At 39.7% G+C, this 18388-nt stretch overlaps 1 protein-coding gene across 1 annotated transcript in view; it reads left to right on the top strand.

Moving 5' to 3' along the window:
• The window catches only part of LRP3 (LDL receptor related protein 3), a 35905-nt gene extending 18162 nt beyond the window's left edge, over positions 1-17743 (top strand). Inside the window, exons 3-7 of the mRNA XM_034788400.1 lie at positions 689-827; positions 10341-10549; positions 10839-11925; positions 12423-12555; positions 13452-17743. Of these exons, the coding sequence (XP_034644291.1) occupies positions 689-827; positions 10341-10549; positions 10839-11925; positions 12423-12555; positions 13452-14267 (2384 nt within the window). The 3' untranslated portion in view covers positions 14268-17743. The remainder of the gene's footprint in view (positions 1-688; positions 828-10340; positions 10550-10838; positions 11926-12422; positions 12556-13451) is intronic.
• Positions 17744-18388: the final 645 nt, after the last annotated feature.

Raw genomic sequence — 18388 nt, 5'->3', positions numbered from 1 at the left:
AGAAAGAAAGCCAGGCAGCCAGTTGTAGTACGTTATCCTGCATAACCATTCAAGGAACAGAAAAAATTCCACGGATATTATTCCCAGAAAATGAGTGGTCTGTCTGAGCAGATGGTTTAAAGCAGAGATGTGCTTGAACCAAAGCATCAGCTATGAACACCCCCAAATTTTGGGAGTATTTGAAATCAGGATCTAATTTTGTCTCTTTCACTTCTTTCCTGTATCTGAGAACTCTCTGTCTAAAAATTAAAACTCTTGAGGCTTGTGATTTGGTTAGGAGAATAAACAATTTTCCAGGAACTTACCTTTGAAAGGAAAGGTTCTAGATATTGAACATGTTGAATATGGATCTCCTCCAATTGCTGAGTGGCATACCCAGTCTCTGGGAAGCTGGTAAGTAAGTAAGACAGTTTTCTGCATCATTGTATCCTCTTGGCAGATCCATGCAGGATTATTGATCGTATCTTTTTGGCAGATTCATGCAGGGCTGTTGATCCTTTTTTGTGAAGTGTCTGCAGAAAACCAGGTGATAAAGATCAGGGTAGGGGAGAGAGAGCAATAAAAGGATACAATTATTGACTGTTAAGTTATCTGTAATCATTAGAAATTGAGGAAAGTTATTGTAGCTAATGTGTATTTTTGATTAGCTTAAACCTTTAAAAAAAGGGCTTTTTTTCTTGGTTGACAGCTGCTTGCAGTGGAAAACTGGAACAGCACACAGAGAGACGTGGAGTCATCTATAGTCCTTCCTGGCCACTAAACTATCCTCCAGCCATAAACTGCAGCTGGTACATCCAAGGAGATCATGGAGATACGATAACAATTAGGTATGATTTGTAGTGTTCTGTTGAGATAACAGATTGCTTTGCTGAATGAAGCATAAGAGCCTGTGCAATATGTTAATATGAAGTTGTGTCTAAAAGAACTGTAAAAACTGTAGAGCTTTTGTACTAAGAAATTTGTGGTTGATGCTTGGTGAAATAGAATTGCAAGTCAGGAGGATCCTCTCATTTAAAAGATATCACGTAGTCTATTTAGGTATTTTAGGTAGTGAGATAGCCCCACTACTGTAGTATCTGAGTCCCTCACATTTTTTTTAATGCACTTATCCTTACAATACTGCTGTGAGGTAGGGAAGTACTGTGATTCTCTTTTGGTAAGTGGGGAGCTAAGGCACAGGGAGACTAGTTTGGTTACACCAGCTGAACAATCATTTTGCCCCTCTCTTTACATTTTAATGGGAATGGGGACATGAGACTTGGATTAGGCTAGGGTTTGAGTTTAAGGTTGAACGAATGTTAGGACTCGGGTCTGAAGACAGCAAAATCTTGAGTTTTTCCTGTGAGAGATCTGCTTGAGTTGGCAGAAATCTTATGATACGATCCATTTTAACGAAACTGGACAGCTCCCAGTTTTGGATTACTGTAGAGAGGTGGTTTAGATCTGGGAATTAGGCTACAAAACTACTTCCCATCTGACATTCATAGTTGGGAGAGTTTGGATTTCAGGTTGTTATTCTGGCTCATGTCTGATCTAAGGCCATTCTCAGTAGTCACATAAGGAGAAAAATCCACAGATGGGGCAGAACTGAACATGGTATCCACAATTTTCGTGTTTACTCAGAGGGCTGGTTAATAACCCCTTGCAGATGGCCAGGCTAGCATTCACATGGTTAGCAATAATGTTTTTTAAATGGTATTAGTATATGATAGTGGGAAATGAACTCCTTTACCAAGCAGTAACTAAAGCATAAATAGTGCTTAACGTGCTCTGAAAGAAATCAGAGGGGTCAATCATAATCTGGGAGCAACAGCTTTGGTAAGTCAGTGTTTAAAGTGAGTTGCTCGGCTCCATTTTATTTTTATTTATATATTTATTTTTTGCCTGGTCTGCAACCCCTTGCAAGTGCTCCAAGTCCCCCCCACCCCCCATGTTATAAATACAGACACACACTTTAAGCACTGGGTATAAAAACAGAAGGCCAGTTTTTCAAACAAGTCTTTTAAAATAGTCCCACAGAATTTGCCAGCAACCTATTTCCATGCTTTCCCACCTCCCATTTGCGTACAGAAATGCACATTAGTGCAAAAAGTGATTATTATGCAATAAGTGATATGAATGCAGGCACGATCACCAATTGTATAGCTTCATTTTCTAAAGCCCATTTGAAAATTAGGCTCACGGAGATGTTTAAGATTTTCACAACAAAACAAAGAAAAGGGGCCTTTTCTGTAATTATGTCACAAAGTCATACAGTATGTAACTGATGGTTCAACATGTCATCACTACTCCATTAAATTAACATTCAGCAAAGCAAGTAGCACTTCCGAAAATAAGCAATTACCATTAGAGTTAGCATTGATGACATAATTTCAGACCTTTCTGGGAAAGCACTCTTAATAAAAGAAGCACAAGCACGCGCACACACACACACACACACACAAAAAGGATACTTTGAACTCTAATGTTCACATACTGTGAAAATACTTAGTTTTCTGTGCTAATCACAGTAGTCTCTTCAGACCAAGAACTGTTTATTTTTTTTAAAAAGCCATTTTTTTGTTTTTAACACTCCTGTGTTTGACACCATCTGCTGAGTTGTAAGCTCAGCTGCCTAAAAGGACTGCAAACCTCTTCAACTGCAGATGCTCTACAATTAAAAAGAAATCTGCCGCAGATGGAATAATAGGAGGGTTCCTTCTTCCATTGTTTGAAATAGGAACTAATTATAATAAACAAGCAAATGAATGAATACCTGCCAGCATTTGAGATCCACAAGTAGGTACATACTTTCAAACTCCATTAAAATATACTGGACGAGGAAACTGAGCTTGTAAACAGAGACTGTTGGAAAGTAGGAGGAAATGCACTAATGAAATATAGAACTTTGCTTTAGGTGTACAGATGGCAGAAGAGTCTAAGGTAGGTTTATATGGAAGTGTTCATTAAAAAAATACTTGGCCAAATTCAGCCCTGATGTAACCATTCACAACTCTGTTGCAGTCCACCTAAGCATTATTTAATGAAAATACTGTTGTTGTTTGTATTGTGGTAGCCCTCCCCTAGCAGCTTCCAGGCTGATTTGGGGCCCCCATAATCAGTAACAAAGAATTTGAAGTAACGGGGGAAGGATGACTATGGAAATGGTAGTAATATGTTTCCATAAGTCAGATATGTGCACAGCTACAGGTTTTGAGGTGTTGCTTTTATGTAAAGAGCTAGCAGTGTTTGGTTTTTGTCACTAGAGTAATCAGATGGGATTTAAACACACAGGGCCAACGTCTGCCGTAAGATTCACATGCACAAGTTTCGTTGAGGACAATGGGAGCCTTGTGTGTATGTCCAAGGGAACAGTTTGGTTCACTGGTGACAGATGGGTTAAGATGTTTTGTTTAAATAGCTGCTCTTCTGACTTAGAGTGACTCATACCAATATTACTTTGCATCCTATGCACATTTCATTTGAAGATCTCTAAGCACTTTACAACTATTAATGCATACAACGCCGCTAGAAGGCTTACAGTATTATACCCATTGTACATATGAGGAGACTGAGAAATAGGCGAGGTAAGTGACTTGCTCAGAGTCACATAGCATGGCCATAGCAAAGTAGAGAATAGAATCCAGGTGTTCAGATTTTGTTGCTTTAACCACCAGACATGCTCCTTCCCTAACAGTCTCATAAAAAGGTATGGAAGGGGCAAACTGATGTTGTCACTTTTCTTGATTCGATAATTTTTTGGATTTTAGAAAGAAAAATAATCCTGTGTGTTGTATTAAACCAGCTGTATTTCCTTTTATCTTCTGTTCTCACTGCCAGCAAGAGAGCAGCATTACAACATAGGATAGTTGGGATACACCAGGGGTCGACAACGTTTGGCACGCGGCTTGCCAGGATAAGCACCATAGCGGGCTGGGCCAGTTTATTTACCTGCTGACGCGGCAGGTTCGGCTGATTGCGGCCCCCGCTGGCCGCGGTTCGCTGTCCCGGGCCAATGGGGGCGGTGGGAAGCTGTGGCCAGCCCATCCCTCACCTGCGCCGCTTCCCGCCGCCCCCATTGGCCTGGGACGGTGAACCGCGGCCAGTGGGGGCCCCGATCGGCCGAACCTGCCGCGTCAGCAGATAAATAAACTGGCCTGGCCCGCTAGGGTGCTTACCCTGGCGAGCCGCTTGCCGAAAGTTGCCGATCCCTGGGATACACCAAGAATCTCTAAGGGATGAAATTACAATTGCCAGTAGTTATGGTAAACAAAATCATTGCAATCTGGACCAGTTTATTCTAAACCAGCAACTTCCAATAAAACAGTGCCCTGTTCTACATGTGGATGAAAGACATTGTCTCCCAAGGGCATTCCCTCTGAACACTTTGTTTTAATATTTTCCTCTCATATGTTTGTATTGATTTTCCTCAGCTGCTTACCTTTTCATGCTTTCTCTTTTCCCTTCCATAGTTTATTTTTCAGACTCAGCAGAGACAGGTTCAACAGTCAGAAAATACATTTGCTTTTTAAGCTGCAGGCAAGAGCAGCTGGTCTTCAAGAATCTCTGCAATCTGCCTAAACAACAGTTAGGATGAGGAATTACTACTTGTAACCAGTTTCTTTAGTATCTTAAGCTTAGATTGTATTTTTGTTTTTTTGCTGGGTAATCTGCTTCGATCTGTTTGCTATCCCTTAAAATCCATCTTTTGTAGTTAATAAACTTGGTTTTGTTTTTCTAAAACCCAGTGTGTGGAGTTCATAACTGGGGAGCAAAAAGCTGTTGCATATCTCTCTCCACATTGAGGAAGGGGATGAATGTCATAAGCTTACGCTGTACAGTTCTCTGTGCAGCACAGGACGGTATAATTTTGTGTTTATCCTGTAGAGGGGGTGTGCACTTGAGTATTGGGCAATTCCTTAGCTGAGCCTTCCTATGCAGAGTTGATTTCAGTGTCTGTATGTTTCTGCAGCCGGCTGTGTCCCTACTTGTGTGCTGGTGAAAGTGTGAGACTGTCTGCAGCATGTCACAGCATTGCAGGGTGAAAGGGAGCCCAGGCTTGTGGATCAGGCAGGCTCAGTGGTACTCCAGTTGCAGGTGGCACCCCAGAAAGGGGCGGGGAACCTGTCACACTCTCCTTAACCATTTTGGAGTGCATATCTTTTATCTGGTTTTGCTTTAGTGTAATACAAGTCATCTGCCCTGTGAAAATTCAGCAAAGATTCTCTTGAAATTCCTATTCATGCCATCACAGTTTGTAAAACTAGGGCCTGCTCCTGCAAACCCTTACTAATATGAGTAATCCATGAAAAGCAATGGGAGTGCTTCCTGTCATCCATGTGAGGCAGGTAAATGTTATCCTCACTTTGTAAGAGGGGGGGTAAATTCTAGGAGAGGGTTAAGGCATGATTTTCCAGAGGTGCTAAGCATCCACCATTCCCATTGCCTTCAGTTGGAATTGCAGGTGCTAGCCTCAGCCTTGACAGGCAGGCTCTTTGTGTCTTACTTGGGGTTACACAGCAAGTCGATTGTTGAGCTGGGAAGAGGCGAACTTCCTGAGTCCCAGGTCCTTGCTCTAAACAGTTAAACAGAATTTTTTTTAATGAGCCAATTAAGCCATCAGCTGTGTTCACAATCTGCCCTTGCTGAGAGAGTTTGGCAACAGGAGTGACTTCTCTTGCTTAATTGGTCTGTTTTATATTGAGCCAGTGCTTTGCTGATCTATCCACAATATTTATTCTGGATTTTTAATGGATTTTCAGGGCCAAGTTAGGTACTTAACCTTTTCTCTCTTCTGTACATCCTTTATCACAATGGTTGGACCTTTTGTGTGTTACTGTCCCATGTTCATTTTTGTGCTGGACTCAGTCTTTGTTTTTCTTTCCAAGTTGTAAGAGTTTGGGTATTTAATATTTTTATTGTGTAGTTGTTCACACCTAAATCACTTCCAAAGGGATGTAGATTCTTTATACATAATATTGTATAACTAAAAGGGGGGGGAGGGAGGGATAGCTCAGTGGTTTGAGCATTGGCCAGCTGAGCCCAGGGTTGTGAGTTCAATCCTTGGGGGTGGGCCACTTGGGGCTCTGGGGTGAGGTCAGTGCTTGGTCCTGCTGGTGAAGGCAGGGGGCTGGACTCAATGACCTTTCAGGGTCCCTTCCAGTTCTATGAGGTAGGTATATCTCCATATATTAAATTATTTATATATTAAAGTTTGGCGGTAAACTGCTGCTTTAAGTCTAAGCAGTAAAAGAGCTCAGCAGAGCCTTGGCTTTGTAGATGGCACATCTTTTTTAACTTACAGCAGTGACAATGAATATTGATGTTAAGCTGGTTTAATGCAGTTACTCTCAGTGACATGTGGATGTTAGAAAGTCATTGGGAAAATGTCATTATTGGCCATTTCTTCTTTTCTGGAGCAATTTTACAGACAGTATACATTATACATTCAATTCTGTAATTTACAGTAAGCTTCCTGGATCCCTGCTGTGTATCAGAAGTAGTCTTTAGTGATATCATACTGGTGAAAAGAAACATGTGCTTTACCTATTTCTTGCAGAATTCTAGGAAAGCAGAGTTACAGCTGTCTTTCCATCAAGTCACATTAGAATTATTTTGGTCCTCAAAAATTGAATGTCCCCAGTGTCTAGTGGGATATTTTTAATAGGTAGAACCTTGTAGTTTATATAGAATTGATTTTAATAGTTCAGCAATAAAAACAGACATTTCAGAAGGAAATCTAACTGAAGTTAATATTTCTCATTAAAGCATTTTTATTTCTCCCAGAAGATTCAAATTAATTTGGCCAAATTTGACGCTGTCATGCCAATCCCCCCATGTCTCTCTTGATTTCATTGGGGATGTATCACTGTTAATGAGGACAGTTGGAGGCCCAAGTCATTTTAAAAGAATACTCTCTATTTCAAAGCAAGTTAACTTTTCACCTTTTTTATTAATTAACCAGAAAAAATAATAAGTGACTTATTGGTTCAGTTGAAGGCTGCAAACCCTCTCAGGAGCTGTAAATTCATCAGCTTCCTTCCTGTCTGTTTCCTAAGAATGTATTAAATGAATCTGTATTATGTGTATGCATTTGCGGTGTGAGCCTCTCCTCCCCTCTTCTTTTTGTTACCATTACCCATTCAACTGCCAGACTGACCCTGCTGATAGAAGAATTTGCACTGTAGTTTGAGAGAGTTCAGTTGAATAAAATCTCTAGAATAGTAAATCTTGTGTTCCATAGGTGGCAGGATAAAAAAAAAAAAAAAAAAGACTGTGGCAGCAGCACAAGATCAAATTACCAGTGGTGAAGGATTGGAAATAGTGGAGGTCTGACAAATTAACGTGGCAGAAACTTCCCATGCAAAGATTCTTGCCTTTGTGATCGGTTATCTAAGTGGTAAACCAATTATGATCTGTACATAATATCTAATATCTAGTTGCAAAGTACAACTCGATACCTAGTTCACACACATCAGCTTTGTTGGTCTGAAATAATTCCACAGTTAAATTAGGTGCCACAAACTTATTTCTATTGCAGCATGCAGACAGTTTAACTTGTCAGGAAGCTTAAAGAAAAACTATTTTTGGAGTGCAAACGCCCCATTCTCAACAATACCCCTTTAAGGAATGACATATTTTACAGTTTGCAGGAGACTGTTCAAGGCCCAAAATTACTTTCCTTTTACCTCTTTTTATTGCCAGCACAGGTACGAGTTACACCCTTGTTACTATATCTCTTGTTTATATGATTTAATAATATACTAAACCCAAAATTTTCATGTCCTATGGCAGTTTTTTAAACTGTTTATTCCACAATATTTTTTCCAAAGTCTTTAATTTGCTAGATGCTGATATTTGGGATTTGCAGTTTTAGATACAAATTGCTGAAGGGAAGACTTAATACATTCTGCATCTGACCTTTTCATATGCTGGAACGGCTGTTTCCAAGAGACATGCATCTTCATGGTCCCTTCGAAAGGATAGTTGCTCACAAATACAATTCTGCCTCTGCACCAGTATACTTATCCTATGATTTAAGGGGAGGGATGGTCTTGTGGCTAAGGATGGGGCATGGCGTTGAAAGCCTAAGTTCTGTCTTGTTACTGCCTCTGACAGACTGTGTGGCATTGAGGAAGATCACTTAACCTCTCTGCATCTCATGTTCTCTGTTGGAAAATGGGGATAAAGATACTTCCGTAGCTCGCAGAACTGTGATAATTAACTGAAAAACTTGTTATTAGTAATGCACCTTGAGATCCTCACATGGAAACCATCTTACAAGTATAAGGTGCTCTTAATTACAGGCCCTGGACATAATGCAGCACTCTATCATCTGCAGAACATAGACTTATGGCAAGAACAGAGTAAGCTGACAGTGTAGGGTAACTCTAGTTCTTACTCTTCTGATTTTTTTTCTTTGTGCATACCTTAAACATAGTGTGGCTGACATTTCTTCATTTTAAATTACTAGAATTAAAATGTAAGGCAGGACTCAAGAAGGACAAATTTTGGGGATCATCAAGATTTATTAAGCACATTACTGGAGAATTATAATTAATCATAGAAATTAGAGATGGAAAGACCTAATAAGTGATCTGGTCCATCTCTCTTAGGTTATGCAGGATTGTTCCCTTCAATATATTTTTCTAGTGATTTTTTTTTTTAATCCATTTATGACTGAGCATCTGCTATTACACTTGATGGATTGCTTCGCAGATATTGGCCAGCAGATATTCTTGTTGTTCCTCCATAATTTTCTCTTTGCTAGTTTCATCCCAATACTTCTACTTGTATGTAGTTTGCATCATTCTAAACAATTTCTTTCTTGCTTTTTCTTGTTTGCATGTCCATCTTTCATTGTCACTAAGAAGGCTCTGGAAGGATATAAAGGCCGGGGAACATTTTAATTTACCTTTTGTGAATATTCTGCCTTCCCATCCTGGCAATGAAAATCTCTGGCACTACCTGGTTTACTAAATCCATTGGTTACCAGGATGTAATAGTATCACTGGTATTGGAGAATGATGTATTTTTGGGATGTATCTTTGCAAACTAGAGAGTGACAGAGAACATCACAGAAGGAAAGGATTTGAAAAAGGTGAATTAAGCTATTTCTGTGCTGATTTATCCTCTGTCGCCTAGATCATTCTGGGACACTGCACATTTTTTATTAGACTTCTCTGAGTTTTCAGTTCAGTTTTGTGCTTTTAAACCCCCCACCCTCTCCTTCCATTCTCTTGATGCCATGTCCTCTCTCTTGCTAATCATATATCTTTGTCATAGACCTTTTTTGGATATTGTGTATGCATAAAAAAAGGATGATGATTGCAGTTTGAAATTCCTGGCTAGAGTGAATTCTTTAGTCTTCATGGCAGCTGCACTTTTCTCCTTGCCCCAAAGAAAATGTCTTGGCTTACTTATAGTTTTCTGATATTGTGGAGTTAGATTTCTGATATTAATTCCAGACAGTCGTATTCTACCATTTATCTTTTCATGGAGCTTCCTCTGATATCTATGAAAGTTTCTGTGTAGAATGTGGCCCATCTTTTTGGTAAGGCTTTCTCCATTTCTGAGAGTTCTCAGTCCACAGTGTTATGTGGTTGGGGTATTATGTTAATTTTAACATGCTAGCCTTGGGTAATCCCATTTCAGCATGCAACAGAGAAACAAAACATGGTTTTGGTATCTTGGGTGTGTTTTTTGTGACAGCAACACACACACTCTCTCAAGGAGACCAAGTTGTATTGTCTAGGGCTGTTGTGATTTTTGTGGAGCACTTATGTGAAGCTGGAAAGAATGGATTAGAGGAACTGTTCTGCATTCCCTTTGCCTGTGCACAGGGCAAAGAGTTGGTTGTTTCCCCCTTCCAGATACTGTTGGGGTTCTTTGCACAGCTCCCTATTGTTCTTTGTCCAAGAAGGGTTTTATTTATTCAGAGTTTTTAAGGCCAGAAGGGATCATTGTGATCACCTAATCTGACCTGCATAACTGTAGGCTGTAACTTGTGGTTGAATAGAGTATTTCTTTTAGAAAGGCATCCAGTCTTGATTTAAGAACTTCAAGTGATGAAAAATCCATCATTTTACCCTGTCGGGGATTCTTTTGGGCTGGTGTTCATGTAAGTTGATTTGTCAATAAGCTTTGTATATTATTGTGGGTTTTTTTGTATATGGGCCTTGAGTTTCTGGTGTGGGTGCATTTTCTAAATGGAAAAATGATGACAGCATGGTTGCCTGCACAGTCACTGCACTATGAGTGTCTAACTTATTGCTATCAGATATTTTGGATGTGAAAGGCTGTGTCCCTAAATCCAGATTTTATCCCCTGTCTTTCATTTGTGTTTTCTTTGTTCCTGGCAGTTTTAAGAACTTTGACTTGGAGGACTCTCAGAAATGTGCAGTAGACTGGCTGATGATTGGCCCCTCTTCCAAGAGGGAGGAGTACAGAGTGTGTGGATCCTCCATACCACCCTCCTTTATCTCTGCACGGGATCACGTCTGGATATTTTTCCACTCAGACGCATTGAGTTCGGGACAGGCTCAGGGATTTCGCCTTTCCTACATCCGAGGTAAAATCTCTGTACAGTTTTAATTAATTTTGTTGGACTACGCAGAAATACTTAACCACCCTGACCCCAAATCCTGTGACAAAAGTGGCTTCTGTTGACCAAAGTCTTCTGTAAATGCCGATGAGTCATTAGAAGCTTGTATATTTTCACCATTTGGCTTTATTAGGGAATTCTTCTGGCGAAGAGCTGGACCAAGAGTCAATGGCTGCACACTGGGGTAAAATATTAGAACTAACACATGGCATCAGTTGTTTCTAAAAGTTTTAATATTTATTTTTTCCCCCCACAGGAAAAATAGGCCAGACTATTTGCCAGTCTGATGAATTCCATTGTGTAAATGGCAAGTGCATTCCCAACACTTGGAAGTGTAATTCCATGGATGAGTGTGGGGATAACTCGGATGAGAGAAACTGCACCATCCCTCCAACAGAGCCTCAGTCCAGCATCTGTCCCTCAGGAACATTCCAATGTAGCATAGCCCATTCCACCAAGTGCTTGATAAACGAGTTAAGATGTAATTCAGTTAAAGACTGTAGTGATGGTTCAGATGAAGATAACTGCCCTGATCTTTCATGTGGCAAAAGACTGGGTAATTTTTATGGGTCTTTCGCTTCCCCAGACTTATTCCGTGCAGATCACAGCCGGGCAGACCTTCGCTGCACTTGGTATGTGGACACACAAGATAATCGGCATGTCCTCTTGCAGCTTGATTTACAGTTAGGGTACAATGACTATGTAAAGGTGTATGATGGAATTGGAGAGAGAGGTGATAAATTAATGCAAACTCTTTCATATCACAACAACAGGCACTCGGTGAGCGTGGAGTCCTCAAAGGGTCAGCTCACCATTTCATATCATGCCAGATCAAAGAGTACTGGCCATGGATTCAATGCAACTTATCAGGTGAAAGGTTACTGCCTTCCGTGGGAACACCCTTGTGGAAGTGATGAGGAGTGTTTCACAGATAAGCAGCATTGTGATGGTTGGTGGCACTGTCCAAATGGCAAAGATGAAGAGAACTGTCCAGCTTGCCAGAAAAATGAATACCCATGCGAAGGAAACAGTGGACTGTGTTATTCAATACTTGACCGATGTAATAACCAAAAGAACTGCCCAGATGGCTCAGATGAAAAGAACTGCTTTACATGCCAGCCAGGAAACTTTCACTGTGGCACAAATCTGTGTATCTTTGAGACTTGGCGCTGTGACGGCCAAGAAGACTGCCAGGATGGAAGTGATGAACATAATTGCCTGGTTATAGTGCCCAGAAAAGTCATCACAGCTGCTCTGATTGGGAGTCTTGTGTGTGGCTTGCTGTTGGTGATAGCACTAGGTTGTGCATTTAAACTCTACTCACTAAGGACCAGGGAATACAGGTGAAAATCTTGTATGTTCATAATGTCCTAACTTTACTAGGTGAGCCTTTCTTTCAATCACTTTAGGGGCAAGAATAAAATATCCATTCAAGTGAATTTTGAAACGCACAGTAAAACTAAGCCAGGGTCCAATGAAACTGATGGGATTTAAAAAATGGCCACTGTGCTGTTTATTTAGCAGTAAAAGCTAATGGCCTACATTTTGACAAGTGGCTATTTGACTGTCTCTTCCTCTATATTTACAGAGTAATATGCCATACTGTTAGTTCTTTTGCATATCTCAGCCTCCTAGTGAAGAGAAGAGTTTCAGTGAGTTACAGTGGAGGTACCTTTACTTCTGTTGTTATGAAAACATCTATTTTAATGTAGTACTGCCCTGCTGGCTGATGACACTAGCCCTGAGGGAACTGGGAGAGAAGACTGTGTTTTTAGAAAGGTCTGTTTATGTAATTTTTGTGGGTTCCTTCCCCATTTTACTCTGGTTCTGTTGGTTTCAGAGCATTTGAAACCCAGATGACTCGTCTTGAGGCAGAGTTTGTACGACGTGAGGCTCCACCTTCCTATGGGCAGCTCATTGCACAAGGACTTATCCCGCCAGTTGAAGATTTCCCTGTTTACAATGCATCGCAAGTAAATGGTTTCATTCTACATTCAAACTATCAAAAACTAGATAGACTGAATGAATCTGAAGCAAGAGTAACAATGAAGTCACTTTAATTTATGGAAATGCTCTTGTAACAACATGATTTCTTCTGTACTGAGGAATTGCTGTTGTATATTTTAGTGATCTGGCTAAGTTTTCTAGTTAGATGGGGACTCGTGTATGTTGAAAGCTAAATGGATAAAAAAAGTTTTACATCAAAATAGCAATAAATAGACAAATATCAAACTAAAACAGAAAGGAAACCAGCATTTCAAGCTGAAAATACAAAGGAATTTCCTTTGTATAGAAAATACAATAAGGAGTGTAGGCATTTGTCTTCTGAAAAATTCTGGAGTTATTTTTATTAACAAATGCAAATCTTATTAACAAAAAGTCCTGTTGTATTTTTGTACTCGCCCATATCTGCCTTCCTCTCTCTCTGTCAAATGCATTTCACTCCCTGTGTGATAACTTCATGACCTGACACAGCACTTGTAATTATGTAAGAAGAGGGGAGGTTTGAGGCATCAACTATTATCAAGTCCTCCTGGCATTGCCTGTGAGACAGGATTCAGTGGACCAATAGTGTGGTCCAATATGGCAAATCCCGCATCTAACCACGCTGAGTTGATTATTGCTGGGGGGCGGCTTGTTAAATGCAAGTGGTGAGAAAAACTTCTGGAGGAAAGAAGTTCGATGCAGACGGAGCAGTCTTTGGCTTGATTTTTAAGCAGGAGTTTAAACTTAAACTGTAACCTTTCCATCTGAGTAGCATTCTTAGGAGTCAGATGGAGAATTTAGTGGGCAGGACAGTCTTAGATATTTGATAGTGTACTCCAGTGGAAACATCAAGAAATTACAGTTCCTTGATTCTGTTTTATAGGCATCTGTCCTGCAGAACATCCGAACAGCAATGAGGAGACAGATGAGACGCCACTCATCGAGACGGAATTCATCTCGGAGGCGCTTGGGCAGACTCTGGAACAGACTGTTCCACAGGCCACGAGTGAGAGGGCAGATCCCTCTCTTAACACCTTCGCACACTTCCCAAACAACGCTGGGTGATGGAATTATCGATCACACCGAAGGGAATATCCAGAATCCCTCCCCTTCCCCTGAAGGACCTAATTCAGAGGCAGAGACCTATGGCCAGGTTAGAGGGCTACAAGAAGCTGGAAGTAGCATTTTGCAGCCAGAGACTGAAGCCACAGAGCCATCACCTTCTAGTGTTTTATCTAATAATTGCACGGCTGCACAGGCAGAGCCTGAGACTGGACACAGTGACAAATCTTCAGGTGCTGAGGAGACCTCCAGCTCTGAGCTTAAACAAACCAAGAGGGTGGATTCAGGAAAAGCTTTCAGAGATCCTTTGTCTGAAAGTGTTACAGAAACACTCCGTGGAGGATCGGTATCCAGAAGGACTGTCGCAGAGAACAGTAATTTAAACAGGTGTCATCCGCTGAGTGAAGAGCCATGTAGATTATCCTTAAAAAAGTGGGAGTCCAATTACTCAGACAGCCCTATGAATGTTTGTATTCAGGTGGATGGACAGCAGCGATGTTGCCCTCATTCCTATCGGGAAGAACCTTTGGGTATTCACGCGGCTTGTTGCCATTCTGTGGAAGTGCCAATGCTAGAGTCCTCTACTCCCCTCTCAGAAATCAATACCAGTGATGATGAATCATTACTAGTTTGCTAATGACATTTTGTTTTGGCCCTGTAGGTTTTGTAACTTTAAAATGTACATTGCAGAGCACACTGATTATAACTGACACATCTGTGCTCTCAGCGTAGTCTGTTAGAACCAATGTGCATTTATCCCAGAGGGAGTAGAATACCTATGACAAGACTATGGGACAAATTTTGTCTTTGTTGATATGCTTGAAACTCCAGTGGGGTAAAACTGGGCCAATGTATGTGTTCAGGGGCCAAGAGTGAGTGAGAATCTATTGTCACAATTTGGGAGTTTTCCCATCCTCCTTTGTTTCTTCTGTGTATTTATTCACTTTCACTTTGCAATCAGGGAATTTGAGTTTGTTTAGTTTAAAGTCACTTACTATTGATATTAATGTGCTAGAGAGAAATCAGTTGGCAGTTTGTGTAGGCGTCAGTCACAGGGAATTACAACTATCAGTGTTCAGCTAGAAATATCAAATTGTTGTCTTTTTAGATTATTGGTTTTAATTAAAAAATGTTTACAGAGCCCCAGAATACATTTAGCAGAAAGTCAAATCCCTATGGCTCCTCTTTCTCTTTTCTGAAAATTACCACTTTTTCTCCATTCCCTTCAGAAGTGTATTGTTGGCCATAGACATCCAAAAGCATCTATTGCAACCAAAGTTTCTGTATTCTGCATACAGAGAAGAATCAGGTTTTTTATCTGCTAGAACTTTGTAATAACAAATTAGCCATGTTAACAATAACTGGAGTGCATTAAGCCCCATTTGCAGCAACACATTTGTATTATCAGATATTTTATCATATTCACAATGGTTTTGTTAAGTTTGAATCTTTTTTTTTTTTTTCTTGTCTTTTTTTAAGGTCTTAGTATCATGCCATTTTAGGGCATGGTCTAGAGCAGTGGTGGGCAACCTGCGGCCTGCGGGCTGCACGCAGCCCATCAGGGTAATCCGCTGGCGGGCCATGAGACAGTTTGTTTACATTGACTGTCTGCAGGAACGGTCGCCTGCAGCTCCCAGTGGCCGCAGTTTGCCGTTCCCGGCCAATGGGAGCTGTGGGAAACGGCTCAGGCTGCAGGGATATGCTGGCCACTGCTTCCCGCAGCTTCCATTGTCCAGGAACGGCGAACTGAGGCCACTAGGAACTGCGGCCGGTCAATGTAAACAAACTGTCTCGTGGCCTGCCAGTGGATTACCCCTAGGCCGCAGGTTTCCTACCACTGGTCTAGAGAGTTAATGAGTGCTTCCAGTTCTCATTAGCTACAGTGGGAGTTGCAGTTGGTAAATTTTTTAATGGTATACGCATTCTTTTGTTGTTCTTTTAGATACATGCTAGCTGAAAAGATCGGCACCATTTTCAAAACTGAAAATGTGCAGACTTCTGAGTAGTTTGGGTTAGACCCCTGTGCCTTTTGCTTTTTAAATTTTAATTAAAAACAGCTAAGCTATTTAACTCTGAGATGTGGTGATGTTGCCTAGATAGGAGTGACTCACTACAGAACAACAAAAGTTATCTGGTGAAATCCTGGCTCTGTTGAAGTGAATGGGAGCTCTGCTATTGACTCCAATAGGGCCAGGATTTCACCCCATATTTTAATGTACAATTTCTACTTTAGTTTTCTCCTCTTCTGAAGAAGCACATAATTTTAAAAAATACTGTCAGCAGTTTTTTTTAGAATGGAGAAAGTAAGTTAGTTGCCACACTTTTATAGGGAAGCAGGTGCAGGATGGTGTGTATCTCAGTACTCTGAGACCTGTCTACTACTGTAGGACAGCTTCCAGTTAGGAAGTGAATAGGAGCCTTAACTTCAGATTGTGCTGACAGAGTTATTAATTGATCTTCTATTAAAACTGCACAATCCAAATAGTCTTTAACTCCTGCAGGTCGCTTGAATGTGATGTGAGTTGAGCCTGTGCAGTGAAGGGTGAATTGACACCTGAATGTCAAGATGTTTATCCTTTGAATGGGCTATATTCTGCCCTTGATCTTTCTACAGAACTCCCAGTGGGAGTCCCAGCCAAGAAATGAGGTCAGGGCTAGGCCCACTGTGCTTTGATTGGCTTTGCCAAATCATAATGTGAAAGAACAGCAATGATGTGCTTTATTTTTCCTCTGACACAAATTACTTTTATAGTGTATTTTCCAGAACCAGGAAGAAGCAGAAGATTCAAAATTGTAAAAAGATTAAGAGTAGGCAAGGGTTTTGGTCAAAGTGCATTCCAGTAAAGAATCATAGTAACATGAAATAAAAAATAAAAATACTGTTTGATCAGATATTTCCTTCCACATATTTCTGTGGTCAGAGGTCATTTAGCCAAACAAAAAAGTAGTTTTGAGAATATTTTACTTTCCTAGCATTTGTAAGCATTTTAGGTACATTCCACCCTTAAAAGGTCATGTACTGTAGTCATTAACCTGCCAGGGATGTTTGTGTCCAAGGCTACAGTTTTTAGTGTCTCTTTTTGTCTAAAAGTAATTTTAAGTACATAGAATTGTATTTATAAAATAGTAAACTTAGTTATAATTGAGTGGAAGATTACATTTCAGGGGAAATACTGTACAAACAAAAAGAACCTTATAAATAAATGTATATTTAATTCTGTTACAGAAACATATTTCTTTCTATAATAAAATCATTTTGATCCTACTAAGCCTTAAATTATATTATCACTATTGTAATGTTCTTCTGACAATTTAAGTTGAAATATGTACTTCAGAACATAACAATCTTTTGGTACAGCAGTGCACAACTAGTAATGCCATCCTTCAGCTTAAAAAAGATGTAACTTAAAATAATTTCTTAGTATCGCTTTCAGACATATTTTGCGTACTGTTGAAGATGCATTTTGATAACTAAATGGTAATTTAAACAAATCAGTTTTTATTTCTCCCTTGTATATTTAAGCATCACAACTCAAAACTGAAAAATTGAAGCTGTAATGAAGTTTACAAATGCCATCATCCAGGAAATGTTCAGCTTCCTCTTTGTGGAAACGTATAGCCCTGCATAACTAAAATATACAGCTTTTTGCTTTTTGAAAAGCACATAACTTTTTTGCAGTCTGCAATAAACTGTGATTTTTGTTTTGTCTAGTATATTGCTTAAAGTGAAGAATCCCTAACTCTTGTTAAACATTTTGCAGGAGAAATCTGTTGTGTTCTGTAAGTACAAACAAGTTGTGCATTACAGTATCATGGGCTGGAGGGACTTGATAGAAGATATGAAGTTTGCCTTACTATAGACCTAGTATTTTCCCAGCTTTTAAAGATTTAATTATATTTAATTTTCCATGAAGAAACCTTTATTTTATTTGTTTTAATATAAATTGCATGTTCATAAAGGCTTAAAAATAGTTGGAAAAACTGTAACTGAGACAAAAATGTAAAGGAAAAATGAATAATAACCTTTTCTTTGTTCCTTTTGAGATGAGGGAAAATATCATCATGCTTCAATGGCTACATAAGCCAATAAAATTGTTCAAATTCTTATTTTTATGTTAATCTCATAGTGCATTTCTTGGGATCTTTGATGTTTTTGAATGAAAGGGGGAAATATTTTAACATTTTAAAAAAAATCATGTCTGATGTATTTAACTCTCTTTAACCACAGTTCTTTAGCAAGAATGGTGCAAGCATTAAAGAGAAAACTGAACTCCAAATGCTGTTGCTGTTGCTGTTCTCTTGTTGCTGTTAAAACAGTGAGAGTCAGAATGTCTGAACTTTCTGACATCTGTCAGTTTGTACTACAGTCCTCTACATGTAATTTCGTTGTGTAACTACCTTCTTGGGTGATTTTTGTTGACACCTCAGCCTGCTGCAACATTTTGCTTATGTTTGTATTTATTCCATGAAACCTTCTAAAACTTTACCATACTTTATCATGCATATGCCTTAGTTTGAACATGTAGTGCCAAATTGTCAAAGATGCTTAAAAACGCACACCCACAATTCCATGTGCTACCCAACATTTGCAAATCAAATATGCTTACATTTGCAGTTACCTTCTTTGCTCATCTATATGCTTGTTTTAGTGTAAAAATACTACATGCATTTGCATGTGTGTACGTATGTAGAAGCCCTAAAAAAAAAAGTATGTTCACTTCTTTAGAGGCATATCTGAAAATTTGTCTTTACAGCAGT

Source organism: Trachemys scripta, chromosome 13, assembly GCF_013100865.1.
Source record: "Trachemys scripta elegans isolate TJP31775 chromosome 13, CAS_Tse_1.0, whole genome shotgun sequence".
NCBI classification, from domain to species: domain Eukaryota; kingdom Metazoa; phylum Chordata; order Testudines; family Emydidae; genus Trachemys; species Trachemys scripta.
The sequence above is the reverse complement of the archived record's forward strand: the minus strand, read 5'-3'. Positions and strand labels throughout refer to the sequence as shown.